General features: G+C 50.8%; 1 protein-coding gene and 1 pseudogene across 1 annotated transcript in view; one reads left to right on the top strand and one right to left on the bottom strand.

The window, feature by feature from the left end:
• The window catches only part of Aacs (acetoacetyl-CoA synthetase), a 37,678-nt gene extending 35,153 nt beyond the window's left edge, over window positions 1-2,525 (bottom strand). The window contains exon 1 of the mRNA XM_052755485.1: window positions 2,230-2,525. Within this exon, the coding sequence (XP_052611445.1) occupies window positions 2,230-2,362 (133 nt within the window). The 5' untranslated portion in view covers window positions 2,363-2,525. The remainder of the gene's footprint in view (window positions 1-2,229) is intronic.
• A 2,421-nt stretch (window positions 2,526-4,946) lies between these two features.
• LOC128121130 (uncharacterized) lies at window positions 4,947-5,070 on the top strand (annotated as a pseudogene).
• Window positions 5,071-16,722: the final 11,652 nt, after the last annotated feature.

Below are 16,722 nucleotides of genomic sequence, written 5' to 3'. Positions count from 1 at the left end.
TCACCATACACGAACCAGCAAGGCAGGAGCAAAACAATACGAAAAAGCGCATGGAGAAAGGCCACAACGTTCAGAAGACGGCATTTGAGTGAGACCTGAAGGATCCCCAAACGTCGGGGCCAGGCAGGTGAAAAGGAAGAAGGAGAAAGGAGGAAAGGGTAAAGGGAGGAGCCGTGCCACACACCCTCCCCTAGCTGTTGGGGGGGGGGGGGCACTGGGACGACACACTGCACAGACAGACGGACGGACAGACCGCGGGCTCTAGGTTCCCATATCCAGCCTCTCAGCTTTATCTCGTCCTAACTGTTTCAGAGACAGGGTCTCTCACTCTGTAGTCCAGGCACTCCTTGAACTCATAGCAATCCTCCTGCCTACGCACCTGAGTGTGAGCCACCCTGGCTGGTCAGCCTCCCAACTTTTAAACACAAGACAGTCAACAGAGCTTCTAAAGATCCACCCTGGACCCACCAGCCGCCAGAGACTTGAAGGAGAGAAGACATTAACAGTAACTAAGGGGTTCCTCAGCAAAGCTCCAGGCAAGGGACAGTGTACAGTGGTCAACGCTCAGGACTGGGCCTGCCATCTCTCCACCAGGGTACACTGGTCCTCTCACTATGCTCCTTTTATAGATGAGGAAACCACGGCCTAGGGCAACTGGATGGCTGGTTCCTGGTCACACAGCTCTGAAGTGCAGCCAGATCCCTGCAGGGTGTCAGGTTACAGCTCCCTCGTGCTCTCTGGCTAGGGGAGAAAGGTTTTGGCCCACTTCAAAGGGCTGCCCTCGGTGGAGTGATGTTCTGAAGTGGCAGGCCCACACAGAGTACCACATCAGTACTTCAGCAGCAGCGCTGACAGAGTTGACAGATGAAATCCAGGCTCGGAATGGAGGGCAGGAAACAGATGCAATCCTGACACTGATCGAGTTGGGTTAAGGTGCTTTTCCGATCCCACACCCACACTGATCACACGCACAGCTTGCAAGCCCTGCAGGTGACCAGGCAGACACCTGTCTCCAGGTGAGAGGGAAGGGGCGGAGTCGCGTTAGTGAAGAAAAGAGACCCTGTGGAGGCCCCACTTCCATCTCCAGGCTCTCCAGAGGCAAGTCTGCAATGCCACGATCCACAAGGGACTGTAGAGGGCCTGCGAACCCAGCATCAACAAAAGACCTGCACTTCAAGATTACCCCAGCCAGCAAGCAGGGTGAACCATGCAGAAGAAAGCAGGAAAGCTGAGGGGGTGGGGATCCTAGGAACAAGACAGACATTGACACCAGTAGAAACTAGGGGGTCCCTATGGTTGGGGGAGCGGGATGTAAAAGAGATGAAAATAAAAAAGAAAGCCACCTTGAGCTGGAAACTCTCTGCAGACACCTGAGAGAGCAGGCGGCAGAACTAGCCAAGCCCTATGGATCCCTGGGAAGGGAATATGGAAAGAGCCTCACCCAAGAGACGGGCCTCTGCCCCACCCACAACTAGACAGAGCAGGGTGGTGACTGGAAGGGAGGGTCTCTCTGGGGCTGGGAGAGTTTAAACATAAGAAAGGACTCTACCATAACCTTAAAGGAGGAGGGAGGAGAAACGATTTCAAGGTGGTCCCTAGGAAAGGCAGATGGAGAGAGCCTGTCACATGAATCCCATGAACTCAAAAAGAACTGCACGTCAGACCAGAAAGAAGCCCCCACAGGCTGCAAGTCCAAGACCCCAGGAGCCACTTCCCAAACAGGCAAACCTAGCAAAAGATCGGAGGAACCAGAGTGGGGTTTGCCACTTCCAGAGGGTGAGCCTCACCTGCAGGGAGGTGCTGAAGCCAAGAGGGAGGCCTCTGTATGAGGTGACGCTCCCCAAAACAGTGAAGGATACACCATCAAAAGATCAGCACCTCCTAGAGGAGGGCCATGAGCCAGGGGGCTCTCCTAACCCCAGGACCATCCATCCACCAGAGGCCCATGGCAACAGGGAAGGACCTCCCTAGAGGGGGACCCTCCAACTCCAGGACAGGGACACTGGGCATTCATCAAGGGACCAAAGAGGAACCTCCCTAGAGAAGTTATCCCCAAGCCAGGGAGGGGGCTTCTCCAACCCCAAGACAGGGACACTGGCCATCCATCCATCCATCCGAGGCTTATCCCAACTGCTAAGGCTGGAAATTGCTAGAGCGGGCCTCTCTGGAGGGAACCGCTTCCGGGAAGGCCCGGGACGGGGGTGTACTAGCCGCGTGCCCCACACTCACCCAGCGCCAGGCCGCAGGCGGCACCCACGGCCGCCCGGAAGCGGTCCATCTGCGTGTCCTTCTTACTGTCAGGCTCCCACATCACCTGGCACTCCATAATCTCCTCGCGCCCGAGCTGCGCCAGCTTGGACATGGTTGCGGAGTTGCGTGGCCGGGACCTTGCCGGGCTGGGACTCCGAGGACGGCGGTCGAGCGCAAGGCGCCGAGCGGCTCGGCACAACGTGGACGAACGACAGCGCGAGACTGAGCCAGCGCCGGCGCGGGCCTGCCGGAGAACCCGGCCTGGCCACGCCCCCGCGCAGGCTTCGCCCCGCCTCCATAAAAAAACCACGCCTCTTGAAACCACGCCCTTCGCTGTAACCCTCCGCCGCGCCGGCACAGGGAGCGCTTGCTGCCAAAAAGGAGTGCTCGCCTGCGCAGGCGCGGTGAGCATGGTCTACGCCCTCACCTGTTGCAGAACCCCCTGCTGGGTGCTGCCCTCCTTGCGTTGGATCGTTCATTCATTCAGTCATTCATTCATTTATTCAAGATTAAGTTGCTCCTTCTGCAGTCACTTAGCCGCGGAGGTGTCTCAAGCGGGAAACGCATGCAGGCAGATGCCTGCGGGGGAGGGAAGACCTCTCCAAAACGCGCGTGTCGTGTGCACGCACCCACAGGGATGTTGTAACGGATCTGTGGGGTATATTAGTGTAACAAAAGATATTGAGTAAGTGAGACCCCAGGTGCATCCTCAGGACCGAAAATAAAAGCGGTAAGTACAGGACATATACTGGGGCAAGCCTGAAACCCAGCACTCTGGAGACTGAGGCAGGAGAATGACGGTAAATTTCACTTCAGCCTGGACCCCAAAGCAAGACCCTGTAATCCCAGCACTTGGAAGGAAGAGTCAGGAGGGTCTGGGTTTCAAAGTCATCCTTGCTACTGAGTGAGTTCAAGACCAGCCTGGGCAACCTTAAATAAAGCCCTGTCTCCAAACAAAAAGAAAAAAAAAAAAGAGGGCTAGCTGTGCGGCTCAGTGTGACTTCTCCCAGTGGCTTGAAAGTGAGAGGAGGGAGCTTTGGTAAATCTTACAGAGGTTTGCAAGCAAAGGGAACAGCTGGTGTCCAGGCCCCCAGGCAGAAACACTGTGCACAGTCAACGTTCTAAAAAGGCCCAAGTCTTTGGTACCATAGCTCTGGGGTAGAAGACAATGTCATGAAGTTGGTCCTGGGGAGCACCAGATGTGTTGACTTTCACTCTGGGTGGGATGAGGCCATCAGAAGTTTCCAGCAGAGGGAAGGTATGATTGGAGGATTCCGCTGTGGTGAGAACCTTCTGGATGCTTATGGTCTTGCCAGTCTGTTTTGTGTTTTGCTACCTATCAGGTATCTAAAGTACCTGAAAACAAGTGTGTGTGTGTGTGTGTGTGTGTGTGTGTGTGTGTGTGTGTGTGTGTGTGTGTGTGATCATGAGTTTCATTCCTCAGTTGGCACTCACTTTGGGTTTTGTTTGTTTTTTGGTTTTTGGGTTTTTTTGACAGGGCCTCACTATGTAGACCAGGCTGACCTTGAACTCACAGAGATCTGCATGCCTCTGCCTCCCAAGTGATGAGATTAAAAGTGTGTGCCACTATGCCTGGCTCCCACCTTGTTTGTGGGGAGGAGTGTTTGTTTGTTTGTTTGTTTGTTGTGTGTGTGGGTGTTTTGTCTGCATATATGTCTGTGTACTCTGTGTGTGCCTGGTGCCCATGGAGGCCAGAAGAGGGTGTCAGATTTCCTGAGATTGGAGTTATAGTTGGTGGTGAGCCACCATGAGGGTCTTGGGAATCAAACCTGGGTCTTCTGGAAGAGCAGCCAGTGCTTTTACCCACTAAGCCATCTCCCCAGCCTCTTGCTTTGTTTTTTGTTTTGTTTTGGTTTGGTTTTTGGTTTCTCGAGACAAGGTCTCTATGTAGCTTTTGGAACCTGTCCTGGAACTCACTCTGTAGACCAGGCTGGCCTCGAACTCACAGAGATCCACCTGCCTCTGCTTCCCGAGTGCTGGAATTAAAGGCATGCGCCACCACCTCCCGGCTTGCTTTGGTTTTTTTAGACAGGCTCTCTCATCAGTCCAAGGCTCACCAAGTAGGCCAGAGTGGCTGACCAACAATACCAAGAATCCACCTGCGTTTACCTCCCCTCTCCAAGACTGAGAGTACAGATGTGTGCCACCACACCTGGATTTTCTCACACAAGTTCTGAGGATCAAACTCGGGTTCTCTTGCTTGTGCAGCAGACATTAGCCCTACTTAGCCACCTTCCCGGCCCCAGGGGGTGATTTCTTTTGCTTCTAGAACTCGGGTGTAAAAGACAAATGGAAACATTTCCTCTGGTGTGGATCTTCCTGCTTTCCCCCAGGTTGCGGGGAGGGAGAGTGCAAGAGAGAACCTGGGGTATGAAGGGAGGAAAAAAAGCAGACAAACTAGGGCCTGGAGAGATGGCTCAGAGGTTAAGAGCACTAACTGCTCTTCCAGAGGTCCTGAGTTCAATTCCCAGCAACCACATGGTGGCTCACAACCATCTATAATGAGATCTGGTGCCCTCTTCTGGTGTGCAGGCATACATGCAGGCAGAATACTATACATAATAAATAAATAAATCTTTAAAAAAAAAAAAAAGCAGACAAACTAGAGGCCTACAGCCTCTTAAGAACCAGGACTGAGCCGGGCGGTGGTCCAAAAAAAAAAAGAATGAGCGCTGGTCTATGGCCATACCGCCCTGAACACACCTGATCTTGTCTGATCTCAGAAGCTAAGCAGGGTTGGGCCTGGTTAGTACTTGGATGGGAGACCATCTGGGAACACCATACCAGGTACTGTAGGTTTGGGGGGGGGGGGGGCACCGTGCTACTCTGTTCACACAGGTAGAGCCATCAAGACCTAAACACCTGGCTTCATCTCCTTGCTAGGCCCAGGAGATGAACAACATGAATTCCAGGGCTGAAGGTAAATAATGTTACAAGAGACGAGGATGCTTCCTAGACAGGCAGCTGGCTCCAGGCAGTGGATCTGGGCATGGAGAGGACTGTCAAATACACCCCAACTGTGAGTTGGTTCTGTATTGTTCTGGTTTGCTGTGGTAAAGCCCAAAGCAACTTGGGGAGGAGAGGGTTTCTTTGGTTTACACGTCTAGGTCACAGTCCATCACTGAGAGAAGTCAGGAACCCAAGCAGGAGCCGAGGTTAAAAAAAAAAAAAAAAGAAAGAAAAGAAAAAAACCTGTTTTTTATCACTGGCCTACTTTCTTATACAACCCAGGACTATCTGCCCAGGGTGGCACCACCCACAGTGGGTTGGACCCTTTTACATCAATCACTAATCAAGAAAATCTCCCACAGACATGCCACAGGCCAAGCTGGAGTCCCTTCTCCAAGGTGAGTCTAATTTGTGTCCCTTTGACGATTAAAAACCAAACAGGGGGCTGGAGAGATGGCTCAGCGGTTAAGGGCACTGGCCACTCTGGCTGCTCTTCCGGAGGACCCGGGTTCAATTCCCAGCACCCACGTGGCCGTTCACATGTGGCATCCTCACACAGAAATACACAGGCAAAATACCAATGTACATTAAAATTGTAGTTAATTAATTAAATAAAAACCAAACAGTATGGCCGGGCGGTGGTGGCGCACGCCTTTAATCCCAGCACTCGGGAGGCAGAGGCAGGCGGATCTCTGTGAGTTCGAGGCCAGCCTGGTCTCCAAAGCGAGTACCAGGAAAGGCGCAAAGCTACACAGAGAAACCCTGTCTCGAAAAACCAAAAAAAAAAAAAAAACCAAACAGTATATAAGTTTTGAGACCCTCCCCTCTCATATTTCTTATCCCAACTTGATCTCTTAGCAATCCTGTCAGCCTCACTGGAGTCCTACCCAAGCCTCTGCCTCCACTATTGGATCTTTTAAACGATTTTATGTGTATGTATCTGTGTGTGTGTGTGTGTGTGAATGCCACATGTGTGTGGGCCAGAAGGGGGAGTTAGATCCCCTGGAACTAGAGTTATGGATGGTTGGGAGCTGCCAGATGTCAATGCTGGGAACCAAACGCAGGTCCTCCCGAAGAACAGCAAGAGTTCCTAACCACTGAGCCATCTTTCCAGCTCTCACCCCAGCAGATGGTGACCGGTTTCCATCTGCCCATCATGACAGACGCACAGAGATTCCAGCTTCATTCCGGGTGCAGGCTGCACACAAGTGACTTCCGGATGCATCCCCTCCCTGGCAGACACAGACAGATAGACATCCGCACGCCCCAGTCACACGCCCGCCGCTGGGTCTGTGTGCCTGCGCTGTCTCCAGTGGGAGTCTGAGAAGTATGTTTTCACCCAGAAGTTAGTTCACCTGGAAGAGCTCCTCACGCCTTCATGAGCAGAACGCAGGTTCCGTGAGAGCAAAACCCGAGTCCGGCTAGGTCAAGACAGCTGCCATGGCTGGTTTACTGAAAGCCACAGTCTGAGGGAACTGAGAGATACGTCTTTCAAGTAGGGCCCAGAAGCCGGGCGGTGGTGGCGCATGCCTTTAATCCCAGCACTCGGGAGGCAGAGCCAGGCGGATCTCTGTGAGTTCAAGGCCAGCCTGGTCTACAGAGTGAGATCCAGGAAAGGTGCAAAGCTACACAGAAAAACCCTGTCTCAAAAAAAAAAAAAAAAAAAGTAGGGCCCAGTGGCTGCTCACTGCAGGGTGGCATGCAGGGACCCTGAGGAAGCCTGAATTGTCCAGAAACTTTTCCCAGTCTTCATGGAGGTAAGATAATGGTAGCTGCCTAAGAGGCTCTTCATTTTTTTTTTTTAATAACTCCTCCATCTTGCCCACCCAGCCTGATGCAGCCCCTGTGAGAGAATCCCAGGAGAAATAAGCTACAACCACAATAGCCAGACGCTGACCTACATATCCGTCCTCTTGAATGTGCCCCAGACACACATACAGCCCAGGACTACCTGCCCAGGGGTGCCGCCGCTTCTGGAGGAGCCTTCCAGGTTCTTCTCCTCCAGCCATACCCTTCCTAACACAGAGAGAGGGAAGAAGAGGCGGGAGAGGCTTCAGATGGCCTGGAGACGGGGCTCTGTTGCTGGGATGGTTGGCATGAAGTCCTGGGTTTGATGTCCAGCCTCACACGAACCCAGTGTGACGATGTGCATCTCTAATCCAAGCTCTAGGGAGGTAGAGGCATAAGGACCAGGAGTTCAAAGCTAGCCTGGGCTATGTGAAACCCTGTCTCAAAAATATTATGGGAAAAAAAAAAAAGGTTTCAAATTTAAAATGAGACAAAAGGACTGGGGGCCTGTCTCAGAAGTAGACCACCTGCCTAGCATGTGCAAGGCCCTGGGTTCAATCCCCGCTATAACACACAAAACAGCTAGAAGGTGGCTTCTTAATTGTCTCTCTCCTGAACCACCCATCCGTTTCTTCATTGCCAATTCAAGGCCAGCTTGAGCCACCAAGTAAGACCTCATCAGAAACAAAAAATAAAGATGGGTTGGAGACCAGCTTTTCAAAATTGTGCTCATGAAGGACTTTTTTTTTTTTTTTTGCTCTTTGAGACAGGGTTTCTCTGTATAGCCCTGGCTGTCCTGGAACTCGCTCTATAGACCAGGCTGGCCTCGAACTCAGAGAGATCCACCTGCCTCTGCCTCCCGGCTGGAAGACCATTTCTAACAGGATGATGTAATATATGTGAAGTGAAGTATCCGTTCGGCCCACCGATCCTCCTGAATAACCATAGTGTACTAAGCACAAAGGCTCGGAGGTGTACTTGCCACCATCAAGAACATTGCAAAGGTCCACATGGACCACGACAGTGACCTGGCTGGGGCAGGAAGATATAACTACTAATGGGTCTCTCTCAATATCTGTGTGTGTGTGTGTGTGTGTGTGTGTGTATGATCTGCCCATAAGCCTGTAGGCCAGTACACTGTGTGTAGATGTATTAGAAGAGCTGGGCACTGAGCCGTTTGGATGGCAGACCCAGCTGCTGTGCTGCTTGGGGCAAGCACAGAGCCCAGACTAGACGAGAACAAATCTCTAGTACAAAACCGACTTTCCCTGAGGCACAGGCCAGGAGGTTCTGATTCAGAGGCAAGTCGGAGCGGAGGCAGAACGTAGGCCCTCCAGACCAGGCCAAAAGGAAGGCAAGGTGAGTTGTGGGATGGATTCCTTTCCTGGTCGTCCAAGGAAGGTGGGTGGTTTCACCCTCCCTCTACACCCCCAGGGGCTGTGGAAACAGGGCAGGTGCCAACTCCTTCAAGCCAGAAGCACCCGAGGCAAGGGCACAACGCTCAGCCTCCAGGATTAGGAACAAGGCCAAGACAGACTCAGTGCAAAATCATGCAGAATGAATGACACTGGGCTGGTAGGCAGGCCAGATGATCTTGGGATGCCAAGTTCTGGGCCACCAGATAGAGAATGTCTGCACTGAGTTTCCATTACAGAAGGGCCCAGGACAAGTAGACCCCAGAACTTTATTCTCCTCCTTTTATTTTTTTGTTTGTTGTAGTTTATTTGTTCGGAGACAGGGTATCTCTGTGTAGTCTTGGCTGTCCTGGAACTCACTCTATAGACCAGGCTGACATCGAACTCATAGAGATCTGCCTGCCTGCCTGCCTCTGCCTCCTGAGTGCTGGGATTAAAGGTGTATGCCATCACCACCTACCTCAGAACTTTCTTCTTAAAACCACACACTTGAAGAGCTGGAGGGAGATGGGTCAGCACTTAAGAGTATTTGCTTCTCTTCCAAAGGACCCAGGTTCGGTTCCCAGTACCCATATCAGATGGCTTCCAACCAACTCTATCTCTGAGGGGCACCTGCACACATGTGGTATGTGGTACATATAAATTCTACAAAGGTAGATATATACAGAACTTTTAATAAAATTAATAAATAAAAAACCACAAACACTTGGAGGCTAGAGAGGTGGTTCAGCAATTCAGAGCACTTGCTGTTCCTCCAGAAGACATGGGTTCAGTTCCCAACACCCACATGATGGCTCACAACTACCTATTGGCACATGCATGACGTACATACACATATGCAAGCAAAGCACTCATACGTATAAATCTAAAGATAAAAATTGAAAAACTAAGATAAAAATAAAGTCCTTTCAAAAAGGGTGTGTGTATGCCAGCGAGATGGCTCAGTAGATTCAAGTTGCCTCCAACAAGCTCAGTGATCTAAGTTCAATTCCTGGGACCCATGTGAGAGGAGAGAGTCAACCACAAGTTGTCCTCTGACCTCACACATGTGCCACAGCATGTGCACACCCACACACATGTGCAGGAAATCATTAAAAAGTGCGCTAACCGAGGAATGGATAATAGACCAGAGAGGACACCTCTACACCCTAGCCAATATATAATGGCATCATGAACTGGCCAGTAATCAGATAAGAATTGTAGAATGGCCGGGCGTGGTGGCACACGCCTTTAATCCCAGCACTGGGGAGGCAGAGGCAGGCAGATCTCTGTGAGTTCGAAACCAGCCTGGTCGACAGAGCGAGTTCCAGGACAGGCTCCAAAGCTACACAGAGAAAACTTGTCTTGAAAAAAAAAATTATTGTAGAATTGTATATATACATTGTAGGGATGTACACTAACAACACACTCCAGACACAATTTGGCCTTTTTTTTTCCTTTGCCCCTGATATATATATATATAGAACATGCTTATAGTCCCAGCACTCAGGAAGCTGAGGCAGGAGGATTCCTGGAGCCCAGGAGCGTAGAAACAGAGCAAGAGCGAGAGACTGAAAGAGACACACGGGTGGGAGTGGAATCCATAAGGTTGTATTTGTGGGGGTTGCTCTTTGCTTATATCTACTTATTACTGTTGTATGTGAGAGTGGGGGCACATGCCAAAGGCGTGTGGGTGGGACTCCGAGGATAACTTCCAGGAGTCAGCTCTCTCCTCCTACCTGGGAGCTGAGGATCAACCTCAAGTCATCAATCAGGGTTGTCACATGCTGTCATCCCACCAGCCCTATTCTCGTTTGTTTTATGTTTAAAACTCTTTTATTATTGAGGTGTACATGCATATGTCTACCTACGAGGAGGTCAGAATGGCAACAGATCTCCGGGAGCTGAAGTTACAGGCAGTTGTGAGCTGCCTGATGGGGATGCTGGGAATCCAACTCAGGGCCTCTGCAAGAACATTATGTCCTCTTCACCACTGAGCCATCCCTCTCGCCCTTGTTTTATTTTATTGGTTTTCCGAGACAGGGTTTCTCTGTGTAGTTTCGGTGCCTGTCCTGGATCTCGCTCTGTAGACCAGGCTGACTTCAAACTCACAGAGCTCCGTCTGCCTAAGTGCTGGGATCAAAGGCGTGCGCCACTGTTGCCGAGCCCTTACTTTTATTTTTGAGACTGGGTTCTCCCGTACACTCACTTAATAACCGAGGATGACACTGAAATCTCACCACCTCCGCCTCCTGATGCTGGAATGCAGCAGTGCTACACAGGGCTGAGGACAACGTTTGCTTTCTTATCTTCTGTCTATCCCCTTTCAGCAACATCCTGCGACACAGAGGCGGTGAACTGCACTTCACCAAGCCCCCATCCAGATCCCTTCCTTCCCCAGCACCCTCCGCGAGGTGACAGACCATTAAAAAAACTGTGCCCGGGCAGCACAGCTTGTTCCCAGCGCCCATACCGATACCAAGGCATAAGTCTTCCTGCTTCTACTGACCCTCAAGACACTGAGCCAGCCAACCAGCTAGCCAGGTCACTGGAAGCTTGCTCCAGAGTGCTCACTTGCTCAGAGTGAGAAAGGTGACCAGATGGGGTGAGCACGCACACCCTCTGGCTTCACTTGGCTTTTTCCTCATCTTACGTAAGTCTGAAGTTCTCTCTGCTCCAGCTTCCAGAGAAAAGGTCCTTACCGACAAAGTCTCCAGTGTCTTCAGCTGGCATCTGTATCGAAAGAGGGGGAGCAGGAGCCAAGGTGCACGATATGTAGGCATTCGCTCACACTGTGCATCTGGCATTAAAGGTGTGCACCACCACCCCTGGCCCTTCCACCCTATTTTTTGAGGCAGAATCATTCACTGAGCCTGGAGCTCACCAGTTGTCTGGCCAGTGTTCCCAGGAATGCTCCTGTTTCCTCCTTCCCAGTGCTGGGGTTATAGACATCCACCACCATACCCAGCATTTTACATGGATTATGGGGATCAGAACTAAAGTCCTCATGCTTAAGCACTCAGCACTTATCCACTGAACCAGCGTTGTGTGTGTGTGTGTGTGTGTGTGTGTGTGTGTGTGTGTGTGTGTGTGTGTGTGTGTTGTGTGGCTCCAGCAGTCCCTGGTAACTACTGATTCATCTACCCAACACACACATTTATTTTGGGGGCGACAGGGGTGTATGTGACATGTACGACAGCAGAGATCAGAGGACAACTCGCTGGAGTCAGTTCTCTCCTTCCATCATGTGGGTCCTGGGAATTGTATTCTTCTGGTCCTCAGGCTTGGCAACAAGCACCTTTACCTGCTGAGCCGTCTCTGGGGCCCTCATTTCGTCCTGTGTTGAGACAAGTTCAGCCGGTGGTTGTGGTTGTGCTTGCTGGTAAGATATGCTAAAGAGGCAGAGGCAGGAGACTAAAGAGGAATGCTCTTCCTGAATTGCTCAAGCTGGCCCTGAACTTGGCTATGCCGCCCAAGCTAGCCTTGAACTTGTGCGCCTCCGGTCTCAGCCTCCCAAGTAGGGAGGATTACAGTCCTGTGACACCACAGTCCATTGCTATCTTTGGGGTGTTTTGGGTTTTGAGACGTAGTCTCACGTAGCCCAGGTTGGTCTCGACTTGCAACGTAGCCCAGGATAACCTTGAACTTGATGCTCCTGCCTCCAACTTCCCTGTACTCGGTTTCCAAGCATCTCTCTCTTTTTTTGGGGGGGGGAGGGGTCGGGGGGGGGGGGGTCGGGGCTGGAACCCAGGGCGGGATTCAGGTGATTTGCCACAGAGCTATTCCGCAGCCCTCTTGGCCTCGGGGAAAGGGAACCTCGCCCGCGGTGCATTTCAGGCTCTGCACTATCCCCAAGGAACTTTTTTACCCCAGACGGAGTAGACACGCCCCTGCCGCATCCCGGACCCGCGGAGGGATTCTGAACACAGACACGCGCCACACGCGAGTCGCGCGCTGATTGGCTGGTGCGGAACTGGCCCCACATCAGCCCAGACCACAGCGCCGCCAAGAGCCGGCCTGAACGGCAGCCAATCATACAGCATGCCGGTGCGTGGGCTGCGCCTCTCAGCCAATCCGGAATGGGATCCCGGAAAGGGCGTGCCCAATGAGAGCTGGGTGGAGGGGCGGAGCTTCCAGGGACCCGGGAGGTTGGCAGGGCTGTCACCTTGACGACCTGACAGCCTGGGAGAGTCCGGAAACTTGGGAAACCTGAATCCTAGCCCTAAGTTGACGCCCTTCTGGGAAAATGCTTTTCTTCTTAAATTATATTTGTTTTAATTGAGAAATATTTTGTTTCTCCAAATTTTCTTATGTAAGAAATTTTCCATCCAATATGTTATAATTTATATATTTTGATCATATTTCCCCTTCCCCAAAAGGCCTTTTTTTTTTTTTTTTTTGAGACATAGGGTTTCAGCCCAAGCTGGCCTGAAAATCGATACGTAGCCGAGACTGGTTTTTAACTCCTGATCCTCCTAGCATGTCTCACTTCCTGAATGCTAGGCGAGCATTGTACCCACTGACCTACAACCCCAGGGCAAAAAAAGGTTTTAGATAGCCATGTGCTTAGATATGCACGCTGAGCTACGACAGGGGGCAAGCCCATGCACGAGGGACCTGGGGATCCTTGGGAAACCACGGAGCCCAATGCTTTACATAAAGGTCCAGGAGATAGCCGGGCAGTGGTGGTGCACGCCTTTAATCCCAGCACTCGGGAGGCAGAGGCAGGCGGATCTCTGTGAGTTCGAGGCCAGCCTGGGCTACCAAGTGAGATCCAGGAAAGGTGCAATGCTACACAGAGAAACCCTGTCTCGAAAAACAAAAACAAAAAAAGGTCCAGGAGACGGTGCACAGTTAGTGGCTGGGTCACATGAGCAGGGAACTGCTTCAGATGGGACAGGATAAGGTGACTTTAGGGCTCTGTAGAATATGAATGGCAGCCTTTGTGTACTGTTCGTTCTGCATGGTACTTTGGTAAACAAAGGCAGGGGGCCCTTAGGTGGACCCCAGTGAAAGCAGGTGCCCTGGTTTTCTCCCTCCCCATCCCAGCTGGTCCAAATAGGTGTATAGGCATGACTCAAAATAGATCTGAAGGGTTTGCAATCTTGTTTATTTATTGCTGAAACAGATTACATCCGCTGGGGTCAATCTCCTTGAATTCAAAGCCAGCTTCCACTACCTAGTGAGACCTTATCAAAAAATAAATAAATAAAACTAACAAAGAGCCTCAAATGCCACTTTGTACTGGAGTGATAAGGGGTGGAATTCTGTCCTGCCTCCAGGTAGGTAGGTGGTGTGGATGAGAGCTGTTGGCAGTCAGTTCAGGAAGAACCAGCCACTTTTGGCTCAGGTTGTATCTCAAACTCCAGGAGTCTTGGCTTTCTCCTTTATTGACAAAGACGATCCTTTTTTTTACCAGAGTCTTGTACAAGTTCAGCCAGGGAGAACTGAAGGAGACACAGGGGCCCTCTGCCGTCACTCAGAGCAGCACAGAATGACCACCTTTGCTGCCATCCTGATTTCCTGGAAACCCATTACTCTAGCATATCTCCCTTCCCTTCACCTACCCACACTTTCCCCCATGTAGGCAAGAACACCAGACGCACTCCATCCACACCAGGCAATGCTTTCCGGCACTATGGCACATGTCCGGCCAGGACTGACCGGCCTTAAGGACAGTCTGACTCTTGTTATTGTTGACTGCCATAGGATGAAGACATTTTCTAGATTCTGAAACAAGTACAGATGGATGGTCCTGCGGGAATGAACAACTGTCCCAAGTTTCTGGGGGGTCAGACGAGAGTCAGTTCGGGCAGTGGGTTCTTCAGCACTACCGACTTAGAAATCTGGGGTAAGTGAAGAAATACTTTTCTGGTCCGGTGGTCCCCCTCCTTTTAAGTGCCCAAGGCTCAGGGGCTGGGCCAGCTCATGGTAGACAAACCGTTTGGAAGGGAGACTTAAGGCCTGAAGCTTACAAGGTAAAGGCTGTGACTGTGGGCTTTATCCCCAAAGTTGTTCACTTTCATTATCCTCTTCTGGTAGCAGAAAGGCAGTGGCAGCGTGGTGGTGGTGGTGGTGTGTGTGTGTGTGTGTGTGTGTGTGTGTGTGTGTGTGTGTGTGTGTGTGTTTGTGTGTGCGCACACGCGCACTCCATCCAGCAATAGCAGGAGGCAGTGTCATCCAGGGCTTCAGCTTTCAAGAATCTCAAGTGTCAGAGCTTAGTTTTTTTTTTTCAATTTACTTACTTATTATGTATACAGTGTTCTGCCTGCATGTATGACTACATGCCATAAGAGGGTACCAGGTCTCATTACAGATGGTTGTGAGCCACCATGTGGTTGCTGGAATTTGAACTCAGGACCTCTGGAAGAACAGCCATTGCTCTTAGCCCCTCCAGCTCCAGATCCTTAGTTCTTGATAGCAATAAGTGTCACAGTGCAGGGAGTCTGAGACTGAGACAGATAAGAAGGACTCGTCTTTCCCTGGGCCCGAGGAAAGTATTAAACAATTAAAGAACTGTTTAAAATCACTATGATTGTGGTGGTAGTGGTGCATGCCTTTAATCACAGCACCCAGGAGGCTGACTAGCAGATCTCTGAGTCTCAGACCAGCCAAAGCTACACAGTAAGATCCTACCTCAAAAAATAAAACCCAGCTGGCTGTAGTGATGAATGACTTTAATCCCAGCACTCAGGAGGCAGAGGCAGGCGGATCTCTGTGAGTTCGAGGCCTGCCTGGTCTACAGAGTGAGTTCCAGGACAGCCAAGGCTACACAGAGAAACCCTATCTCAAAATAAATAAATAATAATAAAAACCACTATTATTATCAGTGGTAAGTTGTTTGAATTTGTAAGCACTCCTGACATTCATTTTTATTTATTCTTTGACAATTTCATGCACATGTATATAATGTATTTTTACTATATTCACCTCCCATGTATGTGTGGGTAGGTAGGTGAGTACATGTGTGCCATGGTTAACATGTGGAGGTCAGAAGACAAACTTAGGGGAGTCAATTCTCTTATTCCACAGTGTGGGTCCTAGGGATCAAACTCAGGTCACCAACTTGACGGTACGGACCTTTACTTACTGAGCTATCTCAATAGCTCCCCTCCTTTTTTTAAAAAAAGACAGGATCTCACACAACTGAAGAATATAAGTAGGGAGGAAGCTAGAAAGTAGGAAGAGACTTGTAGGCTCTGATCACCGAGAGTGGCCAAGCCTTCAAGGCCAAGGGTGTGACCCCAGGGTCTAAACTTACGATGCTGGCAACTCGTAAAGGAAGGCAGATGTTAAGAGCTAAGGCATTCCAACAGACTCACAGGAGGGCTGGAATGCCGGCTGCTGAGACCTGAAGAATCTTCATACCTGGTGGGCCTGGACGGTACAAGCCCTGACACACCCAAGGCTGAAAAAGAAAAAAAATCTCAACTTCCAAGAACCACACTAGCTTCAGAGCCCGTGTTGCGTTAAGGGTCCTGAAACTGAGCCCTTGCCACGCTAGAGGGCACCACCTGCCTGCTGTCACCACTAGCTGAAGCAAGCCAGAGACAGCAGAGATGAGCCCACTGGCTTCCTGCACTCCCCACCACCCCCACCACCCCATCCCAGGATTTCTGACAACCACAGGCTTGGCCCTTAATGCTTCGTAGCTTCCAAAATCCTTCCAGCTCCAAGGTCCCGTGTCCCCGGGTGTTGTTTTCGTATCTTCACAGTGGATCCCTCTCTTTTCTCCTGTGGTTTCTACCCTGACCTTTCTCTGCAACTCTTCAGGAGCACTTTGGTTGCTACTGCTGCTGTCCGCACTGCTCTTCCAGGACTCAAGTTCGGTTCCCAGTACCCATCTGAGGTGGCTCACAACCACAGCTCCAAGGGACCAGATCCCCTCTTCAGGACCGTGCAGGCAATTCCAAACACATGAATGGAGAATTAAAAATAACTCTAAAATGGCCGGGCGGTGGTGGCTTATACCTTTAATCTCAGCACTTAAGAGGCTGAGCTAGGTGGATCTCTGTGGGTTCGAGGTCAGCCTGGTCTACAGAGCAAGATCCAGGATAGGCATTAAAGCTACACAGGAAAAACCCCACCTAAAATAAATAAATAAAGATAGATAGATAGATAGATAGATAGATAGATAGATAGATAAAAATGATGGGGCTGGAGAGATGGTTTAGTGATTAAGAGCACTGGCTGCTCTTGGGGAATATCCATGTTTGTTTCCCAGCACCCACAAGGCATCTCACATTCCTCTGTAACTCCAGCTCCAGCAGATCTGTATCCTCTTCTGGGTTCTGAGGGCACCGCATGCACACAGTGCCAA

The sequence above is a fragment of the Peromyscus californicus genome, unplaced genomic scaffold (genome assembly GCF_007827085.1).
Source record: "Peromyscus californicus insignis strain IS unplaced genomic scaffold, ASM782708v3 Scaffold_2__1_contigs__length_46816999, whole genome shotgun sequence".
Classification (NCBI taxonomy): domain Eukaryota; kingdom Metazoa; phylum Chordata; class Mammalia; order Rodentia; family Cricetidae; genus Peromyscus; species Peromyscus californicus.
The sequence above is the reverse complement of the archived record's forward strand: the minus strand, read 5'-3'. Positions and strand labels throughout refer to the sequence as shown.